The sequence below is a fragment of the Panthera tigris genome, chromosome D1 (genome assembly GCF_018350195.1).
Source record: "Panthera tigris isolate Pti1 chromosome D1, P.tigris_Pti1_mat1.1, whole genome shotgun sequence".
Lineage (NCBI taxonomy): Eukaryota > Metazoa > Chordata > Mammalia > Carnivora > Felidae > Panthera > Panthera tigris.
The window spans coordinates 15208348-15233500 of record NC_056669.1 but is presented as its reverse complement, the minus strand read 5'-3'; the positions used below and the strand labels follow the sequence as shown (position 1 = coordinate 15233500).

Here is a 25153-nt window from a genome sequence, read left to right as displayed (position 1 = left end):
TAATTGAGTTATCATAAAGATAATGGCTGGTGCTCTAGCCAGAGCTGAGAAAGGAGGATCCCTCTCACGGCAGCTCAGGCTCCAGACAGGCCCCACAGGGGCCAAGATGTGGGCGGTGGGGCGGGCTGGATCTCGGGGGATGGGGTGGGGGGAGAGGGAGGCTGTGTGGATGCCACTTAGCGGGACAAACAGCAAACTGCTTGCCTCACAAATGACAGGACTCTCTCTCTGCTCCTCCCTGCCACCCAAAGGGAGCTCACGGATGAGACAAAAGGGTCACTGGGCTGGGCTTGTCTGGGGCTCTCTCAGAGAGGCACCCAGGCAGCATAAGGGAGAGGGCTTGGACTCTGAGAGCAGGCAGACCAGGTCCCAAATCCCACTGTCACCTCTTAGGAGCTGGATGACCAGGGCAAATTACTTCTCCATTCCGAGCCTCAGTTTTCTCATCTGTAAACTGGAGACAGTTAAGCCCACACCACGTTATTGGTGGTGAGAGGGTGAGCGTAAGGCAGACACAGCAACCAGTGACGAGGGCTTCCCCTCACCTGTGCTAACACTTGATGACAGCGGACAGGGCAGGGGCGGGTGACGGCACCTCGGCAGGAGGAGGCCAGCAGGCAGCACCCTGGGTTTAGATGCACAGCTGTGGGGCGTGCAAAGGGGACAGTCTCAGAGCCACCCTTCCTCCACCCCCAACATTCGGGGCACGGCATCCCTGTCGATCCCAGGCCCCCAGAGAGCCGATGCATCTTTGGGATGAGAAAGTGACACAGGGCCATCGAGGAGCAGCAGGGCCGTCAGGGTGAAAGCCAAGCTGTGTCCACAGGCAGATGGGAATCAAGAGGCACGTGAATCATCACCAAATTCCGGGGAAAATCTGAGGATCAGGATTAATGCCGGCCAGCCAGTGCCCTACACAGAGACAGTGGGTCCAGGCCTGGGTGGGCGAGGAGATGGGCACCAAGGGACAGTGGCACCCCAAGGGATCCTGAGTGTATAGAACAAGGCCCTGGTGCCCCCGGGAACTCTGTTCCCAGCCCCGGGGTCAGGAGGAGTCGGGGTGGGGCAGGGAACCCGTGCTGCTGGCCAGGCTGGGGCGAGAGGGGCTGGGGGCTGACAGCAGCACTCCCCCTTGCCTTCCCAGTGCCCCCTCTGATCCAGCCCTTTGAGTTCCCACCTGCCTCCATCGGCCAGCTGCTCTACATCCCCTGTGTGGTGTCCTCGGGGGACATGCCCATCCGTATCACCTGGAGGAAGGACGGACAGGTGATCATCTCAGGCTCGGGCGTGACCATCGAGAGCAAGGAATTCATGAGCTCCCTGCAGATCTCCAGCGTCTCCCTCAAGCACAACGGCAACTACACGTGCATCGCCAGCAATGCGGCGGCCACCGTGAGCCGGGAGCGCCAGCTCATCGTGCGTGGTGAGCAGAGAGGCCGGTGGTGAGGGAGGGAGGGTCCAGCTCGGTCCGCTGCTGACAGTCTCTCTAGATTCGAGCCCTGAATCACGGGCTGAGGGAACGTTGGCTCCATTGGGAAGCCTTAGAGATCAAGAAATCCAAGTCTCTTACTTTCCGGGCCAGGACCCGGAAGACCCTTGGGGGAGGAGAAGACCCTTGTTCAGCTAGTCATTGACAGAGTCAGAGCCGGGGACTCAGGACTCCCGGTGCTCAGCAAAAGCCCTCAGCATCTTGGGTTTCAGAGCCGCCTGCTGCCGGCTTGATGACGGTCCAGACGGGGCTGGCACAGAATGGAAGGTACCCAAAGCTCTAGAAGACCCGTTAGAGACAGATGATCTGTTTCTCCCCGCCTTCCCTCTTTCCGCAGTGCCCCCTCGATTTGTGGTGCAGCCGAACAACCAGGACGGCATCTATGGCAAAGCTGGTGTGCTCAACTGCTCAGTGGATGGCTACCCCCCGCCCAAGGTCATGTGGAAGCATGCCAAGGGTGAGCCCCTGGCCAGCCAGCGTCTCCGAGCACGGTCAGGGAATGGGGAGAAGGGACTTGGGCCTGTTTCCTGCACACAACTCCCAGCCTTGGCGGGGGTGCAGAGGGGTGGTGGGAGCCGGGTTCTGAGCTTTAATGGGACGCCAGGCTATACTTGCTCTGGAGATCATCCTCAGCCACCCCTAGGGCTCTGCAGACCAGGAACCACGGTCGTGCCGACTCCAAATTTCCTCTTGTCCCCTCCGATTGATCTCTCCCCTCCCCCCATCCAGCCCTAGAACTCCGCGTCTGCCTGCTTTCCCCAGCCCTCCCCACCCTGCCCCGGGGACCCGGAACCTCCTTGACTCCCGCTTGTCACCAGTCAACTTATGCTGGGATTATGGTCCTTCTTGGAGCCCTTCCTCATCCTAGGGGTACATCTGGTATCTAGGTGCCATGCCAGCCTCTTGTTGTAGACCATGCCCATCACTGATACTGGGGGAATGGGGAGGAGGTACCGCAAAGCCCCCCTTGGAGGACGGCTGGCCTCTAACCAAGACCAGGCGACTGCCACTGGAGGGTTCCATCTTCCCTTTGCCTGTGGCCAAGCGGCCTGAAGACAACTCTTCCTCTCCAAGCGCAGCCCCGAAGCTCAGTGCCCAGGTGGGCATTGAGCTGAGGCCCCCAACTCCACCTCCTTACCTGAGAGCCGGGGCAGGGCCCGGCCTCTGTGAGGCTCTTCCTGTCGCCCCGAGGAGTCCTTCGGGATGCCACAAAATAGGCCTAGAGCAGCAAGAGAAGGCCATGAGGGCATCCCTTGGGGCAGCCTTTCCCGGCCCAGATCATTTGCCCGCTCGCCCGGGGAACCAGCCCCCTAATGGCCGCCTCCTTCCAGGGAGCGGGAGCCCGCAGCAGTACCACCCGGTGCCCCTCACTGGCCGCACCCAGATCCTGGCCAACAGCTCGCTGCTGATCCGCCACGTCCTGGAAGAGGACATGGGCTACTACCTCTGCCAGGCCAGCAACGGCGTGGGCACCGACATCAGCAAATCGATGTTCCTCACCGTCAAGAGTGAGTCCTGCCCGCACGCGGCCCTCCCAGCCCCCTGACCACAGGCCGGGGCCCGTCTCCGCACCCACCCAGCCTCCCGGCCCGGCTGCCGCTGTTCCAGATGTGGGCGGGAGGCAGGGAGGGCTCCCGGTCGGAGGTGCACTCGGGACCCCCGCTCATCTAAAACAAGGTCCTCTCCCTGAGCAGCCCCAGCTCACTCCACTGCCGTCGTGATAAGCTCCTGGTTTGCTGAACCCGAGTACGGGGTCCCATGCTGTGCACTTTGCTCCACAGGTTGGCAGTTCCAACTGCACGACCCTATCAAACACTTAACTTCTGCCGCCCAATACATACCTGCTGTGTGTAACGTGTCTGTGGCCTAGAAAGGAGGATACCTCATACGCAGTGTGGGGGAAAGGCCTGTGGGCGGAAAACCTTGGGCTCCGAGTCCTACGGGATGAGCCTTGGGACCTTGGCCAGGTCACCTCACCTGTCTAGGCTCCAGCTTCTTCCCTGGGCCCGAGGTTTATTTCCAGCCCACCCACCCGACCACACTGTCTGAGTAACATGGGAACTGATCACAGAAAGGGGAAGATAGTTGGGGGAAGCCAAAAGAGCAACAAGACGCATCACTAGATGCTCTATGGTTTCCAAATCCCCGGACCTAGAGCTGGCCTCGTGGGCCTCGGAAGCCCAGAATATTCCAGAATATTCCAGAATATTCCGGAATATTCCTGAGGATCATAGCCGAATATTCCTACCAGATGAGCCTATCCCTTGACAGTCGTAGGGGACTGTATCATGGGCCCCCAGGTATCGCGTCAGGGGAACGGTGTCCATCTGGCTCTGGGTCAGGCCACGGACCGTGGGCCGCGAGGGACAGCGGTGGGAGCCTGTGTTGTAACACCAGACCGAAGCCAAGCGTGAGTCTGGGCGCCACGTTGTACGTATTGTGACCTTGACGAGCTTGCCTGGCCTCGCCGTGCCTCATTTTCCCGACAGAGAAGATGAAAACCGTGGTAGTACCTTTGCCTGTTACGTTCCGTGTCGAGCGTGAGTCCGATAACATATGTCAAGCAGCCAGTACGGTCGCTGGCCCCCGGCACGCTGCGGAAAACTTAGCAGTTTTGTTACTCGTACTAACAGTCCCTGCAGGGTAGGTGTGGGAACGACTGCCCGGTGTGGGGTCCCTCGGCTGAGGATCATAGCTTCTTTATCGCCTGCCGGCGCCGGTGTTCAGCTCAGCACAAGACAGGGGAGCCCCAGCGATCGATGCTCAGGGAGCTCCGAGCGCCGGAATCCCCGCCCTGGGGAGCTGCTTCCTCACACTATCAAAAAGCACTTTGTCCTTAATAACACCAGGCAATCAATCTACATCCCTCAGCCGGGGCGGACGTCGCTAATTCTGCCTGCGTGAGGTGAGAGGAATAGCAGGCTCCTTCTGGAACCATCCCTGGTATTTGATCCTTATCTGGCCACTGTCAGAGGCAGAGAGGAGGGAGCCCAGACCCTTAGGCTTCCCCCCCCCTCCTTTTTTGCTCTTGTTTTCTCTAAACTAGGGCATCCTACCAGACGAGCCTGGCTGTGGCTTTGTGGCTCACGGTTGGTGGGACAAGAGGGACCTGGGTGATGGGTGATGCGGCAGTCAGGAGGCGGGCTGTGTGAGGAGACTCAGTTCACGTCAGGCCGTCCCTGGTGTCCTGGGGGGGGGGACCCTGAGCAACTCACCTCACCTCCCAGGGCCTGCATTTTTTCTGTGCTGTCCGCACTGCACAACCCAGGAAGCAGCTATGTGACACCCAGAAATACTCAGAGGAAGCACATTTTGTAAATCCAGCCTTGCGAGCATGTGCAACACAAAATCACACACACACACACACACACACACACACACACACACACGGACCTGCTCCCTAATCTCAGCCGCCTTGTCGCTTCCCTTTGCTTCCTTCCACAGCGAGGCACACGCACATGCCTTTCTCACATCTGCTGTCTCACCAACACCTCGGGTCACATTTTCCCGCTCGCCGCACCTCCCTCCCCACCGCCTGTGAGTCGGTGTCTGTCAGCACCTCCTCACACAGCCTCTGCTCCGCCACCGCCCTCAGCCGCCAGGCTGCCTTCCAGCTGTGCCGTCTCACCCCCCTCACGCTCGCGTGCTCCTCAGATGGCCTTTTCCTGACACGCTTTCTGTGTCGCAGACGCCCCCTTGTATCCCATGCTCCCCAGTGACCTGCCCCAACCATGCCGGGGGCCCCTGTGCTGCCCCGAATGCCAGCAAGACAGGAGGCGCAGGGCCAGGGGCCACTGAGGCCCGAGGGCAGTGGGTATGGGCGGACTGAGCGCGGCAGGGCCTCTGTCTGGGGCTGGAGGGTCTGTCTACCCTTCTGCAGCAGCCCGAATCATGCTACATACACACTACTCAGCTCAGAAGATTACCCGTGACAGAGTGACAATGTTGAGGAACGGGGGTGCACGCTGGGGTGGGGCACGGGTGTTCCCAGTTTTCTTCGGGGACTGTCTCGGAGCTAAACCCTGCTGCGTGCACACAGCCGTACTGTTCCGACCCCCAGCTACTCCCCTCGCACGTCCCCCCGTGCTGCTGTCCTTTCCTCCTCCGTTCTCCCTGGGCCTTCTCCCATCTCCCCGCTCTGACTTCAGCTAAAAGGGCCCCGGAAGGGCCCTGGAAGCTAAAAGAGCCGGGCGCATGGGTCATCAATGAGACTGCTGGAGGGCAAGCCATTCCCAGCCGTCCCGGATCCATCTCGGACACAGCACCACCAGTGCTCCCCCCACCCACTTGCAGAGCTGGCCACAGAGACCTGCCATTTCCAGGCCTCCCTCAAAGCCCATTTCCAGGCCAGCCTCAGTGCCTGTAACACACTCGAGAAAATGTTGACCCAATATGGCTCCACCTTATCAGACCACGCGCTTTTTTATTGACCTTAATCCCCACTTTAGACGAAAAGAAAGAAAGTAAACACATCAAAGGGACATACGTTATAAAAAGCATCATTTGTGGCTGGTTTCTGTTGGGAAGTGTCTACACCGTGGACCCCTACAGTTTCCAATGATAACTCAGTAGATCTCCACTGAGCACTCACTAAATACATCAATAAAACTCTGTGACCACGAGCATAGACTTTAGAACCAGGCAGATCAGGGTTCGAATCTCAGGTCTGCCCCCCCGAGAGCTATGAAGTCTTGGACGGTGATCCCTGCAAGCCCCAATTTCCTCCTAAGTTTGAGGTTACAATACTTTTTATTCATCAGGAAGGTTCACACGAGACGTGCGCTCACAGCAATCGATACAGTTCGTGGCACAAAATATGCATGCGATAATCGTTAGTAATCATTAGTTTTAGGTGCTGAAAATCTAGCGATGAGTAAGACACCGTTGCTGCTTTCAGGGAATTTAGAATCTTGAGGAGGAGGTAGACCTATACCCCAAATGACTATAGTGCACAAAATAAATGCCTCCAAAGGCTGCAAAGTGATACAAAGAGAATCGGGGATGGAGAAATCAATTTTAACTTTGGGGTGAACGAGGGAGTGTCAAGAAAAGCTCCACAAAAGCAGTAGTCTCTAAGCGGGGCTGGAAGAACACAAGGATTCTGGCAGGAACGGACAGCGGCGGAGGTATCCCGTGCCAGAGGAAAAGGCATAGCGCGGGGCATGGAGGCCACGAAGGCCACGAGTGTCGTCTGCTGAGCTGGAACTTAGGTGCCTGCCACACACTGGAAGGAGGAAGGACAGGGAAAATGAAATGCCAGGTGCTTGTGGTCTTTGGAAGCTAGGTATTTTCTTTCTAAGTAGCATGGACTTTTTTTTTTTAATTTTTTTTTTATGTTGATTCACTTTTGAAAGACAGAGAGAGACAGAGCACAAGCAGGGGTGGGGCGGAGAGAGAGGGGGACACAGGATCCGAAACAGGCTCCGGGCTCTGAGCTGTCAGCACAGAGCCCGACGCGGGGCTCGAACTCTCGGACCGCGAGATCATGACCTGAGCCCAAGTCGGACGCTCCACCGACTGAGCCACCCAGGCGCCCCAGTAGCATGGACTTTTGATGGGAGTTGGCATTCCAGAGCTGATGCTTATAGGATTGCCATGCAGAGCCTATCCTCAGGGCCCTGGGTTGCTAAGGGCATGTTAGAGTGGGCAGGTGGTTTTCCAACCCCCGGACATCCCTGTTGGCAACCAACCGGGCCCTCCTCGTCCCCAGAGTGCTGGTGTGAGCTAAGCCCGTGATTGCCTGAGCGTCCAGGCCAGTCTTGACACTTTCACAAGGCCAGCACTTAATAGTTTACAAAGTTCTTCCCCTGCCTTGCCTGTGAGGTCAGCAGGCAAAAGCTCCTTCCTAAAGAAGGTAGGGCACTGGATCGAGGTCACTGGCACATACAGTCCCAGCTGAGACCAGAGCTTGCCTCTGTGGACTCACGGTTTGGTAGGAAGAGCAAAGATCTGCAGCCGGAAGACCGGATGCTGGTCCTGGCCCCGTGACCCACCAGCCACGTCTCCAAGAGCCATCCCTTACTGCCTCTGAGCCTCGGTTTTCTCGTCTGTACAAGAAGAGGCCCACACTAGCAGCTAGTCGCTAACCGATCCCAACGTCCTCTCCAGCTCAGACGATCCATGACTCTAGCAGTGTGCACATGGTCCTTTCGGGACACCAGACCTCCTCCCAGAACTTGGTTGAATAAATGCAGTTAACAGAAGAAAATACCACACCCAGCTACCTTTTATCTCCTTTTTAAAATGCAAAAGAGAGAGAGAGATAATGACCAAAAGGAGGAGGAGGAGGAGGCAGTCCCTGCTCCAGCGGGCACACAGGAAAAAAAAAATAAACCATCTTCAAAGGGAATGCTTTATGGAGAGGCAGGTACAAAGCCAGGCTGCTTAGTCTGGAGTGCAAGGGGCTGCTTGTGTTTTGATGTTGTGCCACCACACGGCAGTGCCTCCCTGGACTCAGAAGCCCTCTTAGGCAGCAGGTTCCCTGATTAGACAGGTTCCGTTATATCCCCCAGACTCCCCTCCACTTTGTAAAGGCTCCAGTGATTGGGCCAAGGCAGAACCCATGGCCAATTAAACCCATAAGGGCTCTCTGTTTGGTCTGAGTTTTGATTTGTTTGTTTAGCAAAATGTCAGACCAATTAAAGCCAGATCCAAGAGCCCTCCACAGGCACGCACCCGGCCGCAGAGTCACTGGAAGGCAGGAGAACGGAGAATGGAGCCCAAGTGGGGACTGGAGGAGTGGAGGGAGCCCACCCGGGGAAGGGGGGTCCCAGGCCCGGGTAGCGGTTGACCGTTGGTGCAGTACAGAGGGCGGGATGCAAAGTCTGGTGTATCCAATGACCCGAGATGATCCTAATTTCAAATTTGCCCAAAGGAAAGACTTTCTTGTCGGGCAGAAGCAGCACCTCCCACAGACCCGGTGACTGGGGCTCCGGCTCTAGAAGGCCTCCTCTGCCCTCAGAGCCCCTGCCCCTCCCACAGGGCAAGGAGTCTATGGCCAAAGGAAATGACTCCCCAGAGCCCACAACTCCCTTTCTGGACCACATTCCAGGGAATGCCCCGAGCTGACTTCTAGGATCTTCCACAGTGTCTTCCTCAGTCTGTCCTCCCAGGGACCTGACTCCCTGCCAGCAGCATGACCCTGAGGCCTAAGGGACGGCTGTTTGCAGGGCACGCAGAAGGCCCTGGGATGTGTGGATTGGGATGTCCGCACACATACTCAGAAGGGCCCTCTCTGCACACAAGAAGAAACAGGCATGAGGAGGCCAAGTACCTGGCCCAAGGTTTTCCTCTGTGCTCCCTGGCGGGAGGGCCTGTGTCCTCACCAGACTGGAGTCCCTTGCAGGCCGGGCCCTCTGTGGGAATGCCTGCCTCTGGCATCTAGCTCAGCAGAGGCCTCTGCCCACTCTGGCCTGCCCTGCTGGGGACAACAGGCCAACTGACCCCAGCCCAGAGGTCTGGTCCCATCACGCAGGGTCACAGGTCACCCCCTTGGTGCTTCCCTCTGCCCTGATGAGCCTCCCTGATTGGCCGAAGGGTGGGTAGGATAGCCTCTCTACCAGTTCGGCAGTCAGGGGACGAGGCAGGAAAGCAGAGTGGCAGGTGGCAGAGAAGGACAGTGCTTGGCTGCTGAGTCACACCGGCCTGGGTCCGACGCCGGCCCTGCCACGGCCGGGGAGTTTGGGCACATTACCTACCCTGCCCACCCCAGTGCTGGTCACCAGTCAGCCTCACCTGCCCAGCCTCGAGGCAGCCGAGGGAGCACCACCCTGGTGTGTGCCAAGCCTAGGGTCTCTGCAAGCCTGGGGCCTGGCCTCCCAGCCTCTGGTAAAGGAGGGAGAGATGGGAGGGGAGGAGGGAATGAGCCATTGCCGTGATTTCCATGGCAATAATTATCCAGCGGGCTCTTTGGCCTTATTGATCTTCGACTTCATAGAGTGAGGAGTGGCACTTTGTCTCCTGCTTCCTCAAACAGGGGTGAGCGGAGAGGTTGGACAGGTCCTGTCACCAGGCCAGGCTCCGTCCTGCAATCCCCGCCCCTAGACCCTCCCCAGGGGTACGCAGCCAGGGGCCCGCCCAGGCTCTCCCCACCCTGTGCAGGACCCAGGGACGCCGAAATGAGTGCATGGCTCAGGGGACAGGAAGGCCCTGAGCAGGGACATGGGAGTCCTGATCTCTTATCCCAGTGTCCCCCATTACACCCTGGGTGACCTAGGGCCAGTCACTTCATCTCCCTGGACTCTGTTTGCTCCTCTGTTAAGAGAAATCACAATCCTTCTCTCCCCTTCCCTCAGCCCCTAAGGCATTAACAGAGCTCAACAAATGGGCCACGTTCAGGGTTTACAGAAAAAGACAAGTCTGAACCAAAGAAACGTGGGAGATCTTACTGACCTCAAGAGGCCAGCTGTGTCATTGGAGCAAGTCACGTCACATGCCAAACCTAGCCCCCGAAGGGTCCTCTGCACAGGTGTCAGGGTAGAATGACAGTCTCCACGTGGGACAGCCCCCTTCCCTGACCTCTCCTCCCCTCATCACCATGACAAGCCGGGCCCCCTGACAAGTGGAGGAGTGTCTTACTGAAGGGATAGGAGGAGGGAGTGACCTTGCCCATGTACAACCTCCGCTCCCGATGTGAAAGTGCTTGGACTGGGGCCGTCTTGTCCCCAGGCTCTTTGGGGCCCCTGCGCCCTTGTTAGAGGCTTTAGGCAGTGGGGGCAGGCAGTCCCTGTGACCGTGACCACAGGAGAGCATCCGGATGGGTCTGGGCTCTGAGGTGTCATTCAAGGCCTTCCTTACGTTCAGCTCCAGCAGATCTGATTAACAAAGGATTATGTGTGTCCTGCGTGCTAATCAAGGTACAGTAAACACTTGGAGACACAAGGGAGCTGGGGTTATCACTGGGTGGCTCAGTTTACTGGACAAGAAGCAGGCCGGCAAAGAGCTGAAGCAGCGCCTCCAAACCCCACCGTAAGTGAGGAGCCCAGATCTGCTCTCCCCGTTATGATCGAAGCCTCTCCGCATGGTAGGAACAGAGTAAATCGTTGGGTCAGTCAAGCAGGAAACATGCATTTCCTGATAAATCACCACTCCTGCCCCCCAAGGAACTGACAGACTAGTGAGGGAGCTGGAAACAAGGCAAGATCACGTGCAAGGGGTCTGGGGCAACCGGTGCAATGTTAGGTCCGGAAGGAAAACCCCACCGTGGACAGGCATGGTCAGACAGAGCTTTCTAGAGGAGTGGGACTTGAGCCTTAAAGAAGAGGTGGTGGAAGGAATAGCACGAGCAATGGCCCTGGGGTAGGAAGCCGTGTGGAAGGCCGCGAGGAGAAACTCTAATGACAGGGTGGCAGCCTGGGATCGGGGAGAGAGCTCTCGTGGAAAGAGTGGCACCGACAGCTGGAAGTGATGCTAGGATCTTGAGCAGGGGATCTAACAGTCATTACAAAGGAACAAGCACCAGGCGTTGATGATGGGTTGGACCAAGGCGCCGGGAGAGCCAAGGCCTGAAGCCACGATGAGAAGCACCGTGGTGCCACCAGTAGAAATACAGGAGATGAGAATGGAGGGCGGGTGTGTTCGCTGTGGCCAGGGCAAGGTGGGACGGCGGCGTGCTCTGAGGCAGCCGGATACTGGCTGCCACACTGCCAGGGTTTCTACCTAGAGCAGCCTGCTGGCCCAGATGCAGTGCCCACCCCCCTACGGTGACTCACGAGTCTGTGTGTAGCTGGCCGGTGTCCTGTCCTGGGCCAGAAAGGAGGGGACTGGTGGGCACACTGGAGAATCCCCCCCAGAACCCCTCCCCCTCCCCCGTCCCTGCCCGGTCCTCGGGGCCTCCAGCCCAGGAGCACCGGGCTTGCGTCTGGCCTCTCAGGTCTGCAGAGGCTCGAGACACGGCCAGATGGAGTCTCTGAAGACTTTCTCCAGCTCACGTCTGCTCGTGCCCAGGCCTGCCGCCGTTCATCCATTATTCAGCAGTCACGGAGCGCTCACTGAGTGAGTGTCTATCTCTGGGGCTGGGGGTAGGGGTCGAGCGTGTGTGGCCCTCACAGACCCTCGAACCTGCTTGCCTACCGCCAGCCCGCGCGTGGGGTGGGAGTGTAACGGGGAGCGGGCTCCCCACGGTGCAGGGGGTGGAAAGTCCCCTCCAGCTCCACCGAGGAGAGACGCGGCCTCTCCTCCCTGGCACTTGGCGGGAAGATCTCTCTCCCGCCCTGGATCCCTGTGTTTGTTTCCTAGGAGCGCGAACCAGGGGGCCTAAAAAACCAGAAATGGGTTCTCTCGCAATCCAGGGAGGCTAAAAGTGCAAAATCAAGATGTCGGCAGGGCGGTGCCGTCTCTGCAGCCTCTGGGGAGGGTCCTTCCTTGCCTCCTCGGGGACTCCCCGCAGCCCTCGAGTTGTGGGTGCAGCGCCCCGGCCTCTCCCCGGGAGTCCTTACACCCCTTTTCCTCCGCGCCCGTCTCTCCTGGGGACTTGACGTATCCCTTTGCGGGGGACACCGTTCAGGCCGTACCGGTACCCGTGCCCGGTGATGTATTCGACACACGCGTGCTTTCCAGAAGTCTGCAAGGCGAGACGCCCTCCCTTCCAACATCCCTCGGCTGTCCTTGTCTCAAGGCAACCAGTGTCCCAACCAGAAACTCCTGTGTGCCGAACTCTAGGGCCGGGGTGGGGTCAGCACACCGGGGCTGGGGCCAAGCCTGGCCGGCTTCCAGTTTTGCTGGAACGCAGCCTCTCCCGTTCCTCCCGTCTTACCGTCCACGGCCGCTTTCGAGCTACGGTGGCAGGGCTGAGTCATCTGAACAGAGACCTAGGGCCTGCAAAGCCTAAAATGTTTACCGGCTGGCCCTACACACAGAAAGTTTGCTGACTCCTGGTTTAGGGTGCTCTCGCGGCGATGACCTGGTGCTTTCCAAGTAACTCAAGTCGGCACCACCTCCTTTTGTTCCTGAAAGCGTTCCGGTGTTCAGGGTAATTTCAGAGTCGAGTGTTCTCGCATCTCGAAAATGGGAATAAAAACGCCTCCCACCTTCTAGAACGGTGGGGGAGTCGGGCCACAGAATTTAATGAGATAATTCATTAATCGAGGCGCATGGCATGTAATAAGCATTCCGTAAGTGTTAGCTATTTTTGTTATGAGCGATCATTTTCCCAACATTCTGGAGAAGGAAGACCAGAGACGGGGGAGAAGCGGGTTCCCACCCTGACGTGAGAATACTCCCCAAGTCCGCTTTGTACTCCTTGGCAAGGAGCCAAAGAAGAACCGCCTGACCCCATTTTATAGCCGGAGAAAGCGAGGCCCGGTGGGTCTCCACCGAGACCACCCTGGAGCAGGAGCAGGTTTGCGGTCCAAGTCTCACAGATGCCGCCCTTCACGACCCTCAGCCCAGCCCTTCACGCACACGCCGACCCTGCCAGCTGTGCCCGCACGCACGCAGGCGGTGGGCAGCTAGGGTCCCACGGGCCCCCGGCTCCCCGGGCGTCTCCCCACCACCCCTCAGAGCGAAGCTGATTGCTTCCATGCAATTTGAATTCATCTCATGCTTCAGGTGGAGATTGGCAAATCAGGGGAGACATGCAGCCCAAGCGGGTGCAATCAAATTAACAACGCCACGGCCCTGGCTCTTTAAGAAGGGAGAAAACAAAGCAGGCACCAGAAGGTACCCGCCCCCCCCGCCCCCCACACACACACCAGCTCTTCTCTGGGGAAGCCTGGAGCTGCTGCCTGGCTGAGCTAAAAGAGCCACCACCCGCCCCGCCACCCCGAGCACCAACAATGCCCCTTTGTGGCAGCTTATCTCACACCTCCAAACAGGGCTACGTTCTTGTGTTCTTGTCACGATCTTGTTAACAAGGAGGAGACACAAGCCTGGGGGGGAGGAAGGGGAGTGGGCTGGATGGGGGGAAGGAGGGGCCCACTCACCTCAGATGGGTACATGTAATCCTTCCAGAAACAAAAGATGAGAGCTGCTGAGCCAGGAGGCTCCCTTCTCCTCTGACAAGTGGGTTTACAGAGCTCTCAAGAGCCTTCGGGGGGGGGGGGGGGTATCTCCTGTCCCCTGGAAAATCTTCTCTCAGAGGGCAAAGAGGGGGATATCCAAAAAAAGCATTTTAGCATGCCCAGAGCTTCCTAACTAGGGAGAAGCTCTGTGCAAATCCTGAAGACATTTCAGTTAGACTCTCAGAAGGACTTCCTGGAAAAGGAAAGCTTCTTCCTTGGAGACGGTGAAGAAAAGCAGGACTTTGCCGCCCTGCCTCCAATCCTATTGGCTTTAAGATTGTCCTCCCTGCCACAGAGGAGGAACCAGAGGTGGAAGATGAGGCCCATCCAGCCCCACGGTTCCTCCCCAAACCATGTGTGACAAGTCCCCCCCACCCCGGCCTCCACCCTGCACCAATTAAACCAGAGGCTCTGAGCATGGGGACTGTGCAACAAGTATTTTTTTGAAGCTTTCCAGGTAATTCGTATGTGCAGCCAGCCCTGAGGACCTCCTGCACCCTCTTCCCCAGGCCCCCCACCTAGGAGAGCAAAATAGCCCAACCCCTTAGTCTCCTGGTTCCCAGACCAATCTTCTTGCCCCCAAATGTGACCACATTTCTCTTCGAAGAAGCTGGGCTCTTTGCCCCCCACCCCAGTGCTGACGACCCGGTCGCCTGTCTACTGCCCTTCTCTGGCCGGTGTCGCATCGTGGGTAAAACCACGGGCCCCTGGGGCGAGTCCTGGCTCTGCCACTTACTAGCTGTGTGACCTTGGGCGGTTTACTTCTCTGAGCCTCAGTCTCCCCATTTGAAACGTGGGAACCAAGATAAGGTGGTTGTGAGGATGACGTGAGTTTATGCACTTGAAAAGCCCCGGACGGTGCAGGCCTCGGGAACGTAAAACACCGTGGGGACTACATACTCCGGTCCGGGAGTGACATGGAGAGGTGCCCGTCCTTCCTCTCGGAATGTGACACTCCGTGCCTTTTCCGCATGTTATCGGGCCTCTCCCAGCAGCCGGTGGCATTCCCGTTCTGTGTCTTCCACATTCCCCTTCCCACACACACTGTTCCTCTCCTTTGGGTATTCATAACTGAATCTTCCCTCCCTGGTGGCTTGGGGACTTGTCAGAAACACCAGCTGAGCTCCACTCACCAGGCGGAAGAGAGGGAGGGAGACGGAGACAGAGGATGCCTGACTCACGGCCAGCCCCACCTGGCCTGGCCTCCTGGCCCCACCAGCCCAGCCCCGCTCCAGATCCCGGGCTCCTGCACTCCCCCGGGATTCATCGGCACTACATCATCCGCACACCCCCCCCGCCCCGCCAGCTCCCCACTCTTGGGATAAAGCCCAGAGTGGGAGAAAAATCAAGCAGGCAGAAGGAGAAGGCTGGAATGGAACCAAAGGAAAGGGAGCTGACGAATTGTTAGGGGACTTGGGGCTTGGCCTCCTTCCTGCCATTCACCAGCTGTGTGACCTTAGACAAACCACTTAACCTCTCTGAGCCTCCACTTCCTCACCGGTAATGTAGGGGCTGAGACCCCCCCCCCCAGGCCCCCTCCTTAACAAGAATTAAGCTCCTTGCAAAGGCTGCTCAAGGTCTATGCAAACTTGCCAGGAACTTTCCCCAGCCTGGGAAGTAGGGCCCCAGACAAGGGGTCAACTGGAAGTGAAGGAGGGGCCAAATAGATGCAGAGTTCACAGTCCCCATGGCAGAGTCTAGGGGCCCCAGAGCCCCATCTCCAAGCCTGGGGTTGGTGGGAAAGTCTGTGGAGGCTGGGGGTGAGCAAGGAAGCAGAGCTGTCTCGCGGTGTTTTAAAAATCTATCAGCCTCTCACATCAAATTAAAATGTAAATAGCAGCTGGTCCGGGCAGGACCTCAGGGGTGACAGGAGCCGGCCTGCGAGTAATTTCACAGACGGGAACCGGTTACATCGGATTCTGACAACTGTCTTGTTTCTGAAATTGATTTCCTCTCCCCTCGGCTTGCTGCCCCAGGAGGGTCCCGGAGCAGGGGGGGGGATTCCGCCCAGCCTGGTGCCTTTCTCCTCTCCGTGACGCCTGCCAAGAAGGCCCCAGAGGAACCAGGAGGAGAAAATCTGAAATTTCGGCATGGCTGTAAAGCAGCGGCCTGGGCACCAAAGGCCCGACAAGGTTCCTCCCTGCCCTGGAGCGAGTCTGACTGCGGACCCAAGCAGGTGGGCCCGGGGCACTGGCAGGGAACAAGAGAGGTGCCTTGCGCGTGGGAGCTTTCCACAGATATGCTGAGCCCTGAACAGAGATGCTTCCGCCCTGGGGAGTCTCACAGCCAGAGACAAGGATCCCAGGACACTGCCGTCTAAGACGCGCACCGTGCCGGGGATGCCCTATGCCCACAGGAGGGACAAGTGCAATGACATGGGGTATCAGGGAAGGGGCCCTGGATGTCATCTGTGGCCTCGACCAGAGTTGCTCTGATTTGGCCACGTGTGGTGCCAGGCAGCGTACCGGGCGCGGGGACTGTAACGCTTTGGACAAAACTGGCTCAGTGCACGCAGGACTTCCTATAGGACCTCGGGGAAATGGCCCGCCCTCTCCCTCTCCGCCTAAAGGGGCCGTATTGGAAGGGGCTGTGTATTAGAGGCGGCTGGCCTACATGGGTCTCCTCGATGCCTCTCCGCCCAGCCCCTCCCTGTTCCCGAGTCCCCAGAGAATCTCCCCCTGCACCCCTCTTCGTAAAAAGAAATTAGGTTTTCCTGGCTGTTAATTGAATTACACTGCGGGAAAGCAGAGAAATTGTATCTCATTAAAGCCTCCTGTGTCCCATTGGCGCATCATGTTGCCTATGTGGCTGCTATTAGCATTTGTCACACAGGACTCAGCCCTGTGCATACAATCCCTTCTCTTCCTCCCCTGCTGTGCCCCCAAAGCTGCAGTCCCTGATGCCTGCCCGGGAGTGTCCTGCTGGGGCTGCCCACCACAGAGGAGCCACAGCCCCTCGGCGCCAGCCAAATTCCACTTTCCAAGGCCAGATGCCGTGTGTGCGTGCATGGCAGACAGACAGTAAGAGGTGGCCGTCCCCTGCAACCACAGTAGCGGGGACTTAGAGAGGGAAGAAGTGCCTTCTGAAAGCCTTGGTCTCCTCATTTGAAAAATGAGGATAATCAGACTTCTCATGGTTGCTGCTGAGGGGGGAATCCCTGAGCGGTAAAGCCAAGAGGCAAAGCACGCGGCTTATCGCCCGCTCCATCGTGGGCATCACGGGCCCGGGGAGGCCGTAGAGCTTAGTCAAGAAACACGTCGGGACCCAGGCTTTGGAGCCGGGAGTATCAACAGGACCTACGTCCCCTGAGTTAATTCAGTTAAAGTACTAGAATCCTCCCAGCACATGGTAGAGGGTAAGTTCCCGGTGAAAGGTAATCATAAAAGTGTGTGTGTGTGTGTGTGTGTGTGTGTGTGTGGACGGCGGGGGCACTTATGTAACGGAGGGCTGTGGGTAGGTGTACCTTAGGCAACATCAGGGTATCGACATGCAGCCGACAACCGCATCGTGTTATGTGTATGTGACGCCAGGTATGAGTATATGGTAAGGATGTCAGAGCACAGTTGACTGTGTTGGTGACTTTGGGGTGTGCTCTTATCACTGCTTGTGTGTGTGCGTGTATCTGTGCTCCTGTGGGTAGGTGACTGGACATGAACATCTCTCTAGGGAATCCTTAAGGGCAGGGGGGGTGAGGGGGGGGGCTGCCTTCAACCCAGAAAGCCCCCTGGGGCACAGAGCAGTGAGTGTTTAGGTTCAGTCGTGTTGGTGACCGTGAATCAGTGGGGCAGAGAGACCTCGCCATCCGGAGCAAGAGGCAAGGGGGAGGGGGAGGGAAGAGGAGAGCAGATGGGCCCCCAGTGTGTGGGCACAGGAGGGCACTGTGGCCCTTGGAGGCCGGGGACGAGGCTGGGGAAGAGGCGCAGCGGTAGAGTTCTCCGTTCTGGCGTTGGCAGGGAGACCGTGCGGGGCAGAGAGAAGAGAGGAGGCAGGTTGTCTGCTTCTTGCCGAGGACAGAGGGCTGCAGACTCCTGCAGGCAAGGAGAGTGTAGTGGATCATAGAACTGCCTCCCAGAACAGTGAGCCAGATTCCCAGAGACCCAGACATTTTTCCCTCTCTCCAGAGACCCAGACACTCCCAAGGGCGAGGTCCTCTGGTCCTGCTTGGGTTGCCCAGGGTTGCCTACTTCTGGTGCAGGGGATCACTGCCTCCCATTGCAACACTTTCCCTAAACAGCAAAACTACCAGAAAATTCTTTCTTCGGCCACACAGGACGTCTGTCCTTCCCCCTTTATCAAGAACCATTGTGTCTTGTTGCTGTGCCCCTCCCCGCAAGTTACAGACCCCCGGTTTTCGGCCACTCTTCAGATTTCACAGTCTGCCTTGTGCCCATCTTCCTGGTCACACTCCAGCTTGTTAATGTCCTCCGTGGAGTGCCCGGGACGAGCCGTCCTGTTTCATGAGTCACCTGGGGCTGTCCTTGTGATGCTAAAGAACTGGGGAATCTCTCTCCCAGCATCTGCCATCAGTGTTCCAGCCCTGTGTGGCGAGCTTCCCCTCTCCCATCGGCCCGCCCTTCAGATACACTGCGGTTTCCTAGCGGTGTGACCGTAAGCAAATCACTTCCCTGTATGGCCTCAGTTTCTTCTTTTGTAGAACAAAGGGTCTGGGTCACTCAGCAGGAACAAAGTCGAGTCACCTGTGTAACTTGAACTCTTCTCATTGTCCCACGTTCAAAAAGTGAAAAAAGAAACAAGTGAGATTCATAGTAATAGTTTGCAGTTGACTCTTGAACGATGCAGGGGGTAAGAGTGCCGACCCCTCAAAGCAGCCAAAAAATCCGCATATAACTTTTGGGTTCCCCAGAACTTAACTGCTAATCGCCTACTGTTGACCAGAAACCTTACCATTACGTAAACAGTCCATTAACACATATTGTGCATGTCGTGTGTATTATAGACTGTGTCCTTAACAATAAAGTCACCTAGAGAAAAGAAAATGTTACTAAGAAGATCGTAAGGAAGAGAAAATACATTCACAGTGCTGGACTGTATTTATTTTTTAACATCCGCCTGTAAGTGGACCCATGCAGTCCCAACCTGTGTTGTTCAAGAGTCAACTGTGTTTCATTTAACTCGGTGTCTCTAAAATATTAACGTGTAACCAGTGCGACATTCTTGAGGATACAGTTTGCATTATTCTTTTTCTTCCTACGTTTTCGAAGCCCAGCGCGAGCCGTACATTCACAGCACATCTCAGTTCGTGGGAGCCACATTTCAAGCGCCCAGGAGCCACATGTGGCTGGTAACTGCCATATCGAACGTTACTTGGGTTCTGCAAATCTAGGTCTCTGTGATTCTGTGGAATAGTCTGGCAAGTGACATCTTAAGAGGTGCATGCGTTTATCTGGGGCTTGTCTTGGAACAGCAGAGGGAGGGGCCTGAGAGCCCCGGGATGGGAATAGTACCCAGGTTTCTCCAGCAGCTGCTACGTGGCAGGCCCTTCACGTATACGGACTTATTGGCCCCCAAAACAACTCTGCAGGGAGGTGGCCTGTCTTCATACCACAGGTGGTGAACCTGAGGTTGACTATACTGTATTAAAGGCTCCGTACTTGGTGAAGACACAAGTAGGGCCCACGCCTGCCTGGCCCCCAACCCCTTCAAGCTGGGTGGGGGGGCCACAGAAGAGCCTCCTCTTCTTAGATGGGCTCCTCTGAACATGCTCTGAGCCTTGAGGCCGTGAGGAGAGTGTTGGGTTGTACTGAGCCGATACTCACTACAATAACCGTGGTTGAAAGGAACCCACCCCCGCCCCGGGGCTAAAGGACCAAGTGGGCTCTGAGACCTATCCAGGATCTCCCGAGGCCCTCTTTTCTCTAGTTGCCCCCATGTCTGTCTCTTTAAACAAACATGATTGGGAAGACTCCCTGGGGTGGGACTGGCATGTACGGATGCACAGGTTGTGCACTGCTCAAAGGTGCAGGGCCTAAGGGGCAAGTGGAGCCTGAAGCCCAGGTCTTTTCCCACTGGCCAGACTACGGTTCTTGGCACCGGGTTGCATCCAGCCAGAGGGGTGCCTTTATGATCCCCACACATGCCCTGGACAGGCTAGGGCAGCCCTGCCTGGAGAACAAAACAGGGATGTGCTACAAGTTTCTCGATCTGGTGCGGAGCTTTGAAGTGCTCCTACCGGAAGAAGATTCTTCTTTTCCTCCGACTTCCTCAAACCTCTTCTTCTCCAGGAAGGCCTCAGGGCTTGGCCCACTCAGGGGTCCCCGGCCCCTGTCTCTGGCCATTCACCGTGGGGAGAGCAGAGATAGCCCGTGTGCCCCTGCCCCCACACCCCTGCATTTCAATCCTTCAGAAAAAAAAAAAAATGGAGGCATCTGCAATGCAAGGCCTGACTTGTTGATGTAAAATCTCACTCTATATTCTACCCAGGTTTATACGAGTGAATTATGCAAATCTTTGATGGAAAATATTCCTCCACACATCCTTGAGAGTGTAAAACCTTAGTCAATAATTCATACACGGATGTCTCTGACTGCAGGCTTTTTCTTCATTATAACTTGCACCTCGTTATTTGTCTTTCGCGTTTTATTGTATATCCTGGTGTAATGCTGTGCATTATAAAATTTATCTGCTTCGTTATTTGATGAGCTAGGGCTGGGGATTGTGCTCGGAGGCTGGTGCAGGGGCCAGGGGCCAGGGCTGGCTTCAGTGTCAAGTCCCGTAAGACAGAAGGCGGAGAAGGTGGCTGGCTGCATCGTGTGACTTCTGGGACACCAGACACTGCCCTTCATCCCCCACACATGTTTCAAATGTCTCCTCACCCACCGACTGGTGTCTCAGGGCACATCATCGTTAGGGCTGCATGGCATCCTTTGTCCTTAGAAGTCAGGTGACCCTGGAGAGTTGCTGGGAGGAACTTTGAGTAGGTCTGTAATACTGGAGGGTATTGCAGGGAGAGGGGCGCCTGGGTGGCTCAGTCAGTTAAGCGTCTGACTTCAGCTCAGGTCATGGTCACGCGGTTCATGGGATCGCACTGTGCTGACAGCTCGGGACCTGGAGCCTGCTTCAGATTCTGTGTCCCCCTCCCCCCGCCCCTCCCCAGCTCGCTCTCTCACTCTCTCTCACTCTCTCCATTTAAAAAGATGAAAACTGGAGGGGAGAAAAGTCCTGAGGACACTGGGAGGCAAAGAAAAGATCAGCCCCTGACATGGAGCAGGGACCCGGTGCCCCAGAGGGCAGCTGGGGGGTGTTTGGACAGAGACTGGGTGCCGTCTTGCACGGTTGCCCAAGCAGGCCATTGATGGGGTATGATGATGAGCTGGGTCTCTGCTCTGCAGAATTCGGTGTGGGGAGGGGTCCTCTTCCCACCATGGGTGGGGGTGGGAAGGTGGAGTGATGTCTGATTCTCACTGTCAACCACTGCCAGCCCAGTCTGTGGGCTCCAGAGTGGCTAATGGGCTAACGGGCATCCCGCAGACGAGAGCCACTGCGTCCTGTACTCAGACAGGCAGGTTTTCCCAGGAAGGGGGTGAGGAGAAGGCAGGGGCAAGGACAGTCTTGCAGGTGCATCACACCACTTTGCTTCCTGGGGTCTGCCCTACGTACGGCTGTCTCTGCTCTAGCAGGCCGCATGGCCTGGGGTGCCCACCTAAGTCCCGCTGTGTCCCGTATGCATTTCCCCAGCATAGTACTTGCCATCCTGTGCCAGGATTGCTAGTCTTGTCTGTGCTCACCGCTACCATGAAACTCCTTGAGGTCTGGTTTGTCCTGTTCACTGTTGGAACCCAGTACAAAGCCTGGCACATAACAGGTGCTCAATAAATGCTCGCTGAATGGATGGATGGCGCCTCCCCAGATACCCTCAGTCAAAGGTAATTTCTCCTAATACCTCTGTGCGACACTGCTCAGATCCTCCACATTTTCATGGGGTTCCTGCAGGGGTCTCTGTCCCCCTCCCCTCTCCCCCTCCTTCCAAGAGGCAAGGACCCTGTCTCACAGCATGCGTGTCCCCCAGGCCTGCCACAGTGCCACGTAATGGCATGGACGCTCAATGCATATTTGTTGACTTGGAGGGAGGAGAGTGGGGACAGGATTTCCCTGGCAGCCGAGACCATCCTTCCCTCTGCCCGGCCCCTCCTCCTGCTGCTAGCCAAGGTGCTCAGGCCCAGAAGAGGGTCAAGATCTAGACGCTTCTTTTCAGGGCACTGGGAGTGGCCTCCTGATGGCCAGCTGGGGCCTTGGTTGTTTCCTGGTGATTTTCTCAGCTCAGCGGGGAGGTGGGGAGAAACCTGTTAAAGCTGCTTGAGGGACCTTAATAATGGCGATGCTCTGCAGGGTTTTCTGTTGCATTTTGTTTGGATGAACAGGGGAGCTTCTCAGCTGTTCGAGAGGAGTAAACCAGCTGAGCCTGAGCCTTGGAGAGAGCCTGAGCCATGGACACAAAGCAAAGGCCCCAGTACTTTAGAGTAGGGTTCATAACTAACCTAGGGTCCAGAGACCACCCCCCCACCCCCCTCAGAAAGTCCATGGATCTGATCCAAGGGGTCTATGAATTTGCATAGGAGAAGAGAGCACATCTTTTTTCCCACCAACTTAGAGCTGAAATGTAGTATTTCCTTCCATGTTGAATATAAGCAACAAACCACAGCAGGAGCAGCACTCGAGGCCCCCACCAGCAGAAAGCCCCCACAGATGCTTTCATACCACACTTCTCGCATTTATGCTTATCGCCGTTACAGAATCGTGCTAATGGAACTCAGCACTAGACAGCATTTGATAAAGAGTAATAAAAAAAAAACACATATTGATATGTGATATACTATGTGAAAAGTTTGCCTTTGAAGGTTTTTAATATTTGTATAGCCATACTTCAATATATCTGGTTTCCTTTGTAGTTCTGTATATATTGTGCATTTTAAAACATGCTGAAAAGGTGTCCGCGGAATATAAGAATCCCTGGTGAAGAGAGAGGCCACTCCAGTCGTGGGTGGGGAGGCGGAAAAGGAAGATAGGCAAGTGGGGTTTCTGACAGCCCCCACAACTTTTAATAGACCCCGTCCCTGGGGCTAAGGAGCTCTGCAGGGGAGGGGTAGCGGGGGCGGGGCCTCTGCACAAGGCACACGCCCCTCCCCCAGGCTGGCCACCCCCCCACCTCACTGGGGCCTCCTGCACCTCCTCCCCTCCCCAGTCCCGGCCATGATCACCTCCCACCCCAACACCACCATCGCCATCAAGGGTCACGCCAAGGAGCTCAACTGCACAGCCAGGGGTGAGCGGCCCATCATCATCCGCTGGGAGAAGGGGGACACGGTCATCGACCCCGACCGAGTCATGAGGTACGCCATCGCCACCAAGGACAACGGCGACGAGGTTGTCTCCACGCTGAAGGTGAGCAACCACGCCCCGGTCTCAGGGGGACCCCACTCTCTGAAAGTGGGGAGCCCGCAATTTTACTGCTGTATCTGTTGGAGGTAGATGGGGATCTGGGAGCCCCTCCCCTCACCCGGAAAAGCACCTTCCCTTTCCTACCTATCTCCCTTCTTCATTCGGGAGCCTCTGCCTTAGAACCTCACTATGCCTCCTTCCTGACAACCCTACAGCCATTAAATGTGTGGAACCCTCAGCCCTTCTCCCTTTTCTGGAACCCCTGGACTCCATCCTCCCTCCTGGACCCCTCTGCTCCTCCCTCCCTCTGGGACTCCTCAGTTCCTCCCCTTCTCCTTCGACCTTCAGCCCTTCCCTCCCTCTTGAGATCCCCTCAGCCCCTTTTCCCCACTCTCCTGGGGTCCCTCAGCCCCTGTCTTTCTCCCCCTTGTGCCCTCTCAGCCCCTCCCTGCCTGGACTCCTCCACAGGAGCCCTTGACAAAGTCCCTTGTGGGCCCCTCTCCCAGGAGACGTGGCCTTGCTGCCCCCCACTAGAATGAGCCCCCTTCAGCAGACCAGCTCTAAAGCACTCTCCCCATTTCCTCCCTCTCTCCCCATCCTCCTGCCCTGCGGGCCACCTCCCAGCTCAAGCCAGCTGACCGTGGGGACTCTGTGTTCTTCAGCTGCCACGCCATCAACTCATATGGGGAGGACCGAGGCTTGATCCAACTCACTGTGCAAGGTACCTGTGCCCCACCGTTCCCAAGCCCTTCCCCAGGGAGCCGGCTGCCCGCTGCCAGCTCCACCTCAAGAACGGGGTCATCGCCCACACCGTGGTGGAGGATGATAGGAACTGGCCTCTGAGAAGAGCCTTCCTATGCTCTCCCTTCCAGCCAGAGCGGGGCAGTAAGGGTCCTTCCAGGCACACTTCGGACGGCAAGGTTTATACCGACCACCGTCACTGTAGAACGCACTGCTGCTTCCAGAAGTGGGGGGCATCTGGGTTTGAGGTCCCGGACCCGGGAGGAGATGAGGGCAGGGAGAGTCAAGCCGGGAAAAGTTGAGAGCTCTTCACGGAGAACAAACAGACTCTCGGGTCAGGGGGATCCCTGCAAGAGGGCCTGCCCTCCCACCGGCCAACGAAGAGAAGGGGAACAAAGCAGGAGACCAAGCTTAGGCCCCACTCTGCCTCTGAGCCCCACCGCTGGGCCTCCCCCTGACCCACCTTGCCCTGACCCCGGGTTCAGAGCCCATGGGAAGACCACAGCTGGCACCAATTCCCCTGGCCTTCTCTGGAGATAGGCAGGAGGCCATGCTCTCTGCTGCCGTCCTCACTTCTGCTCCTTCCTTCTGCCACTCCCCAGAACCCCCTGACCCCCCAGAGCTGGAGATCCGGGAGGTGAAGGCCCGGAGCATGAACCTGCGCTGGACCCAGCGATTCGACGGGAATAGCATCATCACGGGCTTCGATATTGAATACAAGAACAAATCAGGTAGGGTGAAGGCTCAGCCTACGGTGGCCCTGTGCCCATGCCCTGTCTGTGCCCCCCTGTGGGAGTCCTTGGGCCTCAGAGCTGCCCATCTGAGACAAACACACCAGCACCCACCAGGGCACAGGCCCTCATCTCTCCCTAAGGGCAGGACTCTGGTTGGGCTAAGAGCTCTGTGAGAGGGGCAGACGATGAGGCAGTTAATGGGGAGGGAGGAGCGTCAGTCCCTTCTTTCCAGGACTGTCCCTGGGCCAAGGGTGACAAGGTGGTCTGACTTAAAGCAGCTGAAAGGCCCAGAGGCAAAGGGCTATGGGCTGAATCTGTGGGGTCAGAGACATCATGGATTTGGCTAGTCATCTGGACACTCCTGGTTTGGGATTATGGGAGTGCTTGGGGGTCAGAGAGCTGGACCTTGGTGGTCTGTGGGGGATGGGATCCCCTGGAAAAACCTAGATCTAAGTCTTGTCCTCCTGGTATCCCTTCAGAGCCCTCCCCTGGGACCCTAGCTAGCACCGATGAGGCCGTGAAGCCCTGTGGAGCAGAATGACAATGGGCCCCCAGGTCTCTGGGGAAATGGGGGACCCGTGGTCAGGTGGCAGGAAATGGCAAAGAGGGGGCCTCAGAGGGGGCGAGAGGCCTGGAGTGGACCAAGCCACAGAGTTGCCGCAGGGGCTCATGCTTATGTCTGTTTGACTCTCTCTGGAAGGTACGTGAGAAATGGGCCACCGGGGTTACCCCCGAGAGGGCGCCTGGGTGGCACCCACATGGGAATGCGAGGCAAGCCTGCTTCTCACTCTGGC

At 57.1% G+C, this 25153-nt stretch overlaps 1 protein-coding gene across 1 annotated transcript in view; it reads left to right on the top strand.

Moving 5' to 3' along the window:
• The window catches only part of DSCAML1 (DS cell adhesion molecule like 1), a 347848-nt gene that overhangs the window by 267414 nt on the left and 55281 nt on the right, over positions 1-25153 (top strand). Inside the window, exons 9-14 of the mRNA XM_042958957.1 lie at positions 1145-1423; positions 1827-1946; positions 2821-2997; positions 22688-22887; positions 23509-23605; positions 24228-24356. Of these exons, the coding sequence (XP_042814891.1) occupies positions 1145-1423; positions 1827-1946; positions 2821-2997; positions 22688-22887; positions 23509-23605; positions 24228-24356 (1002 nt within the window). The remainder of the gene's footprint in view (positions 1-1144; positions 1424-1826; positions 1947-2820; positions 2998-22687; positions 22888-23508; positions 23606-24227; positions 24357-25153) is intronic.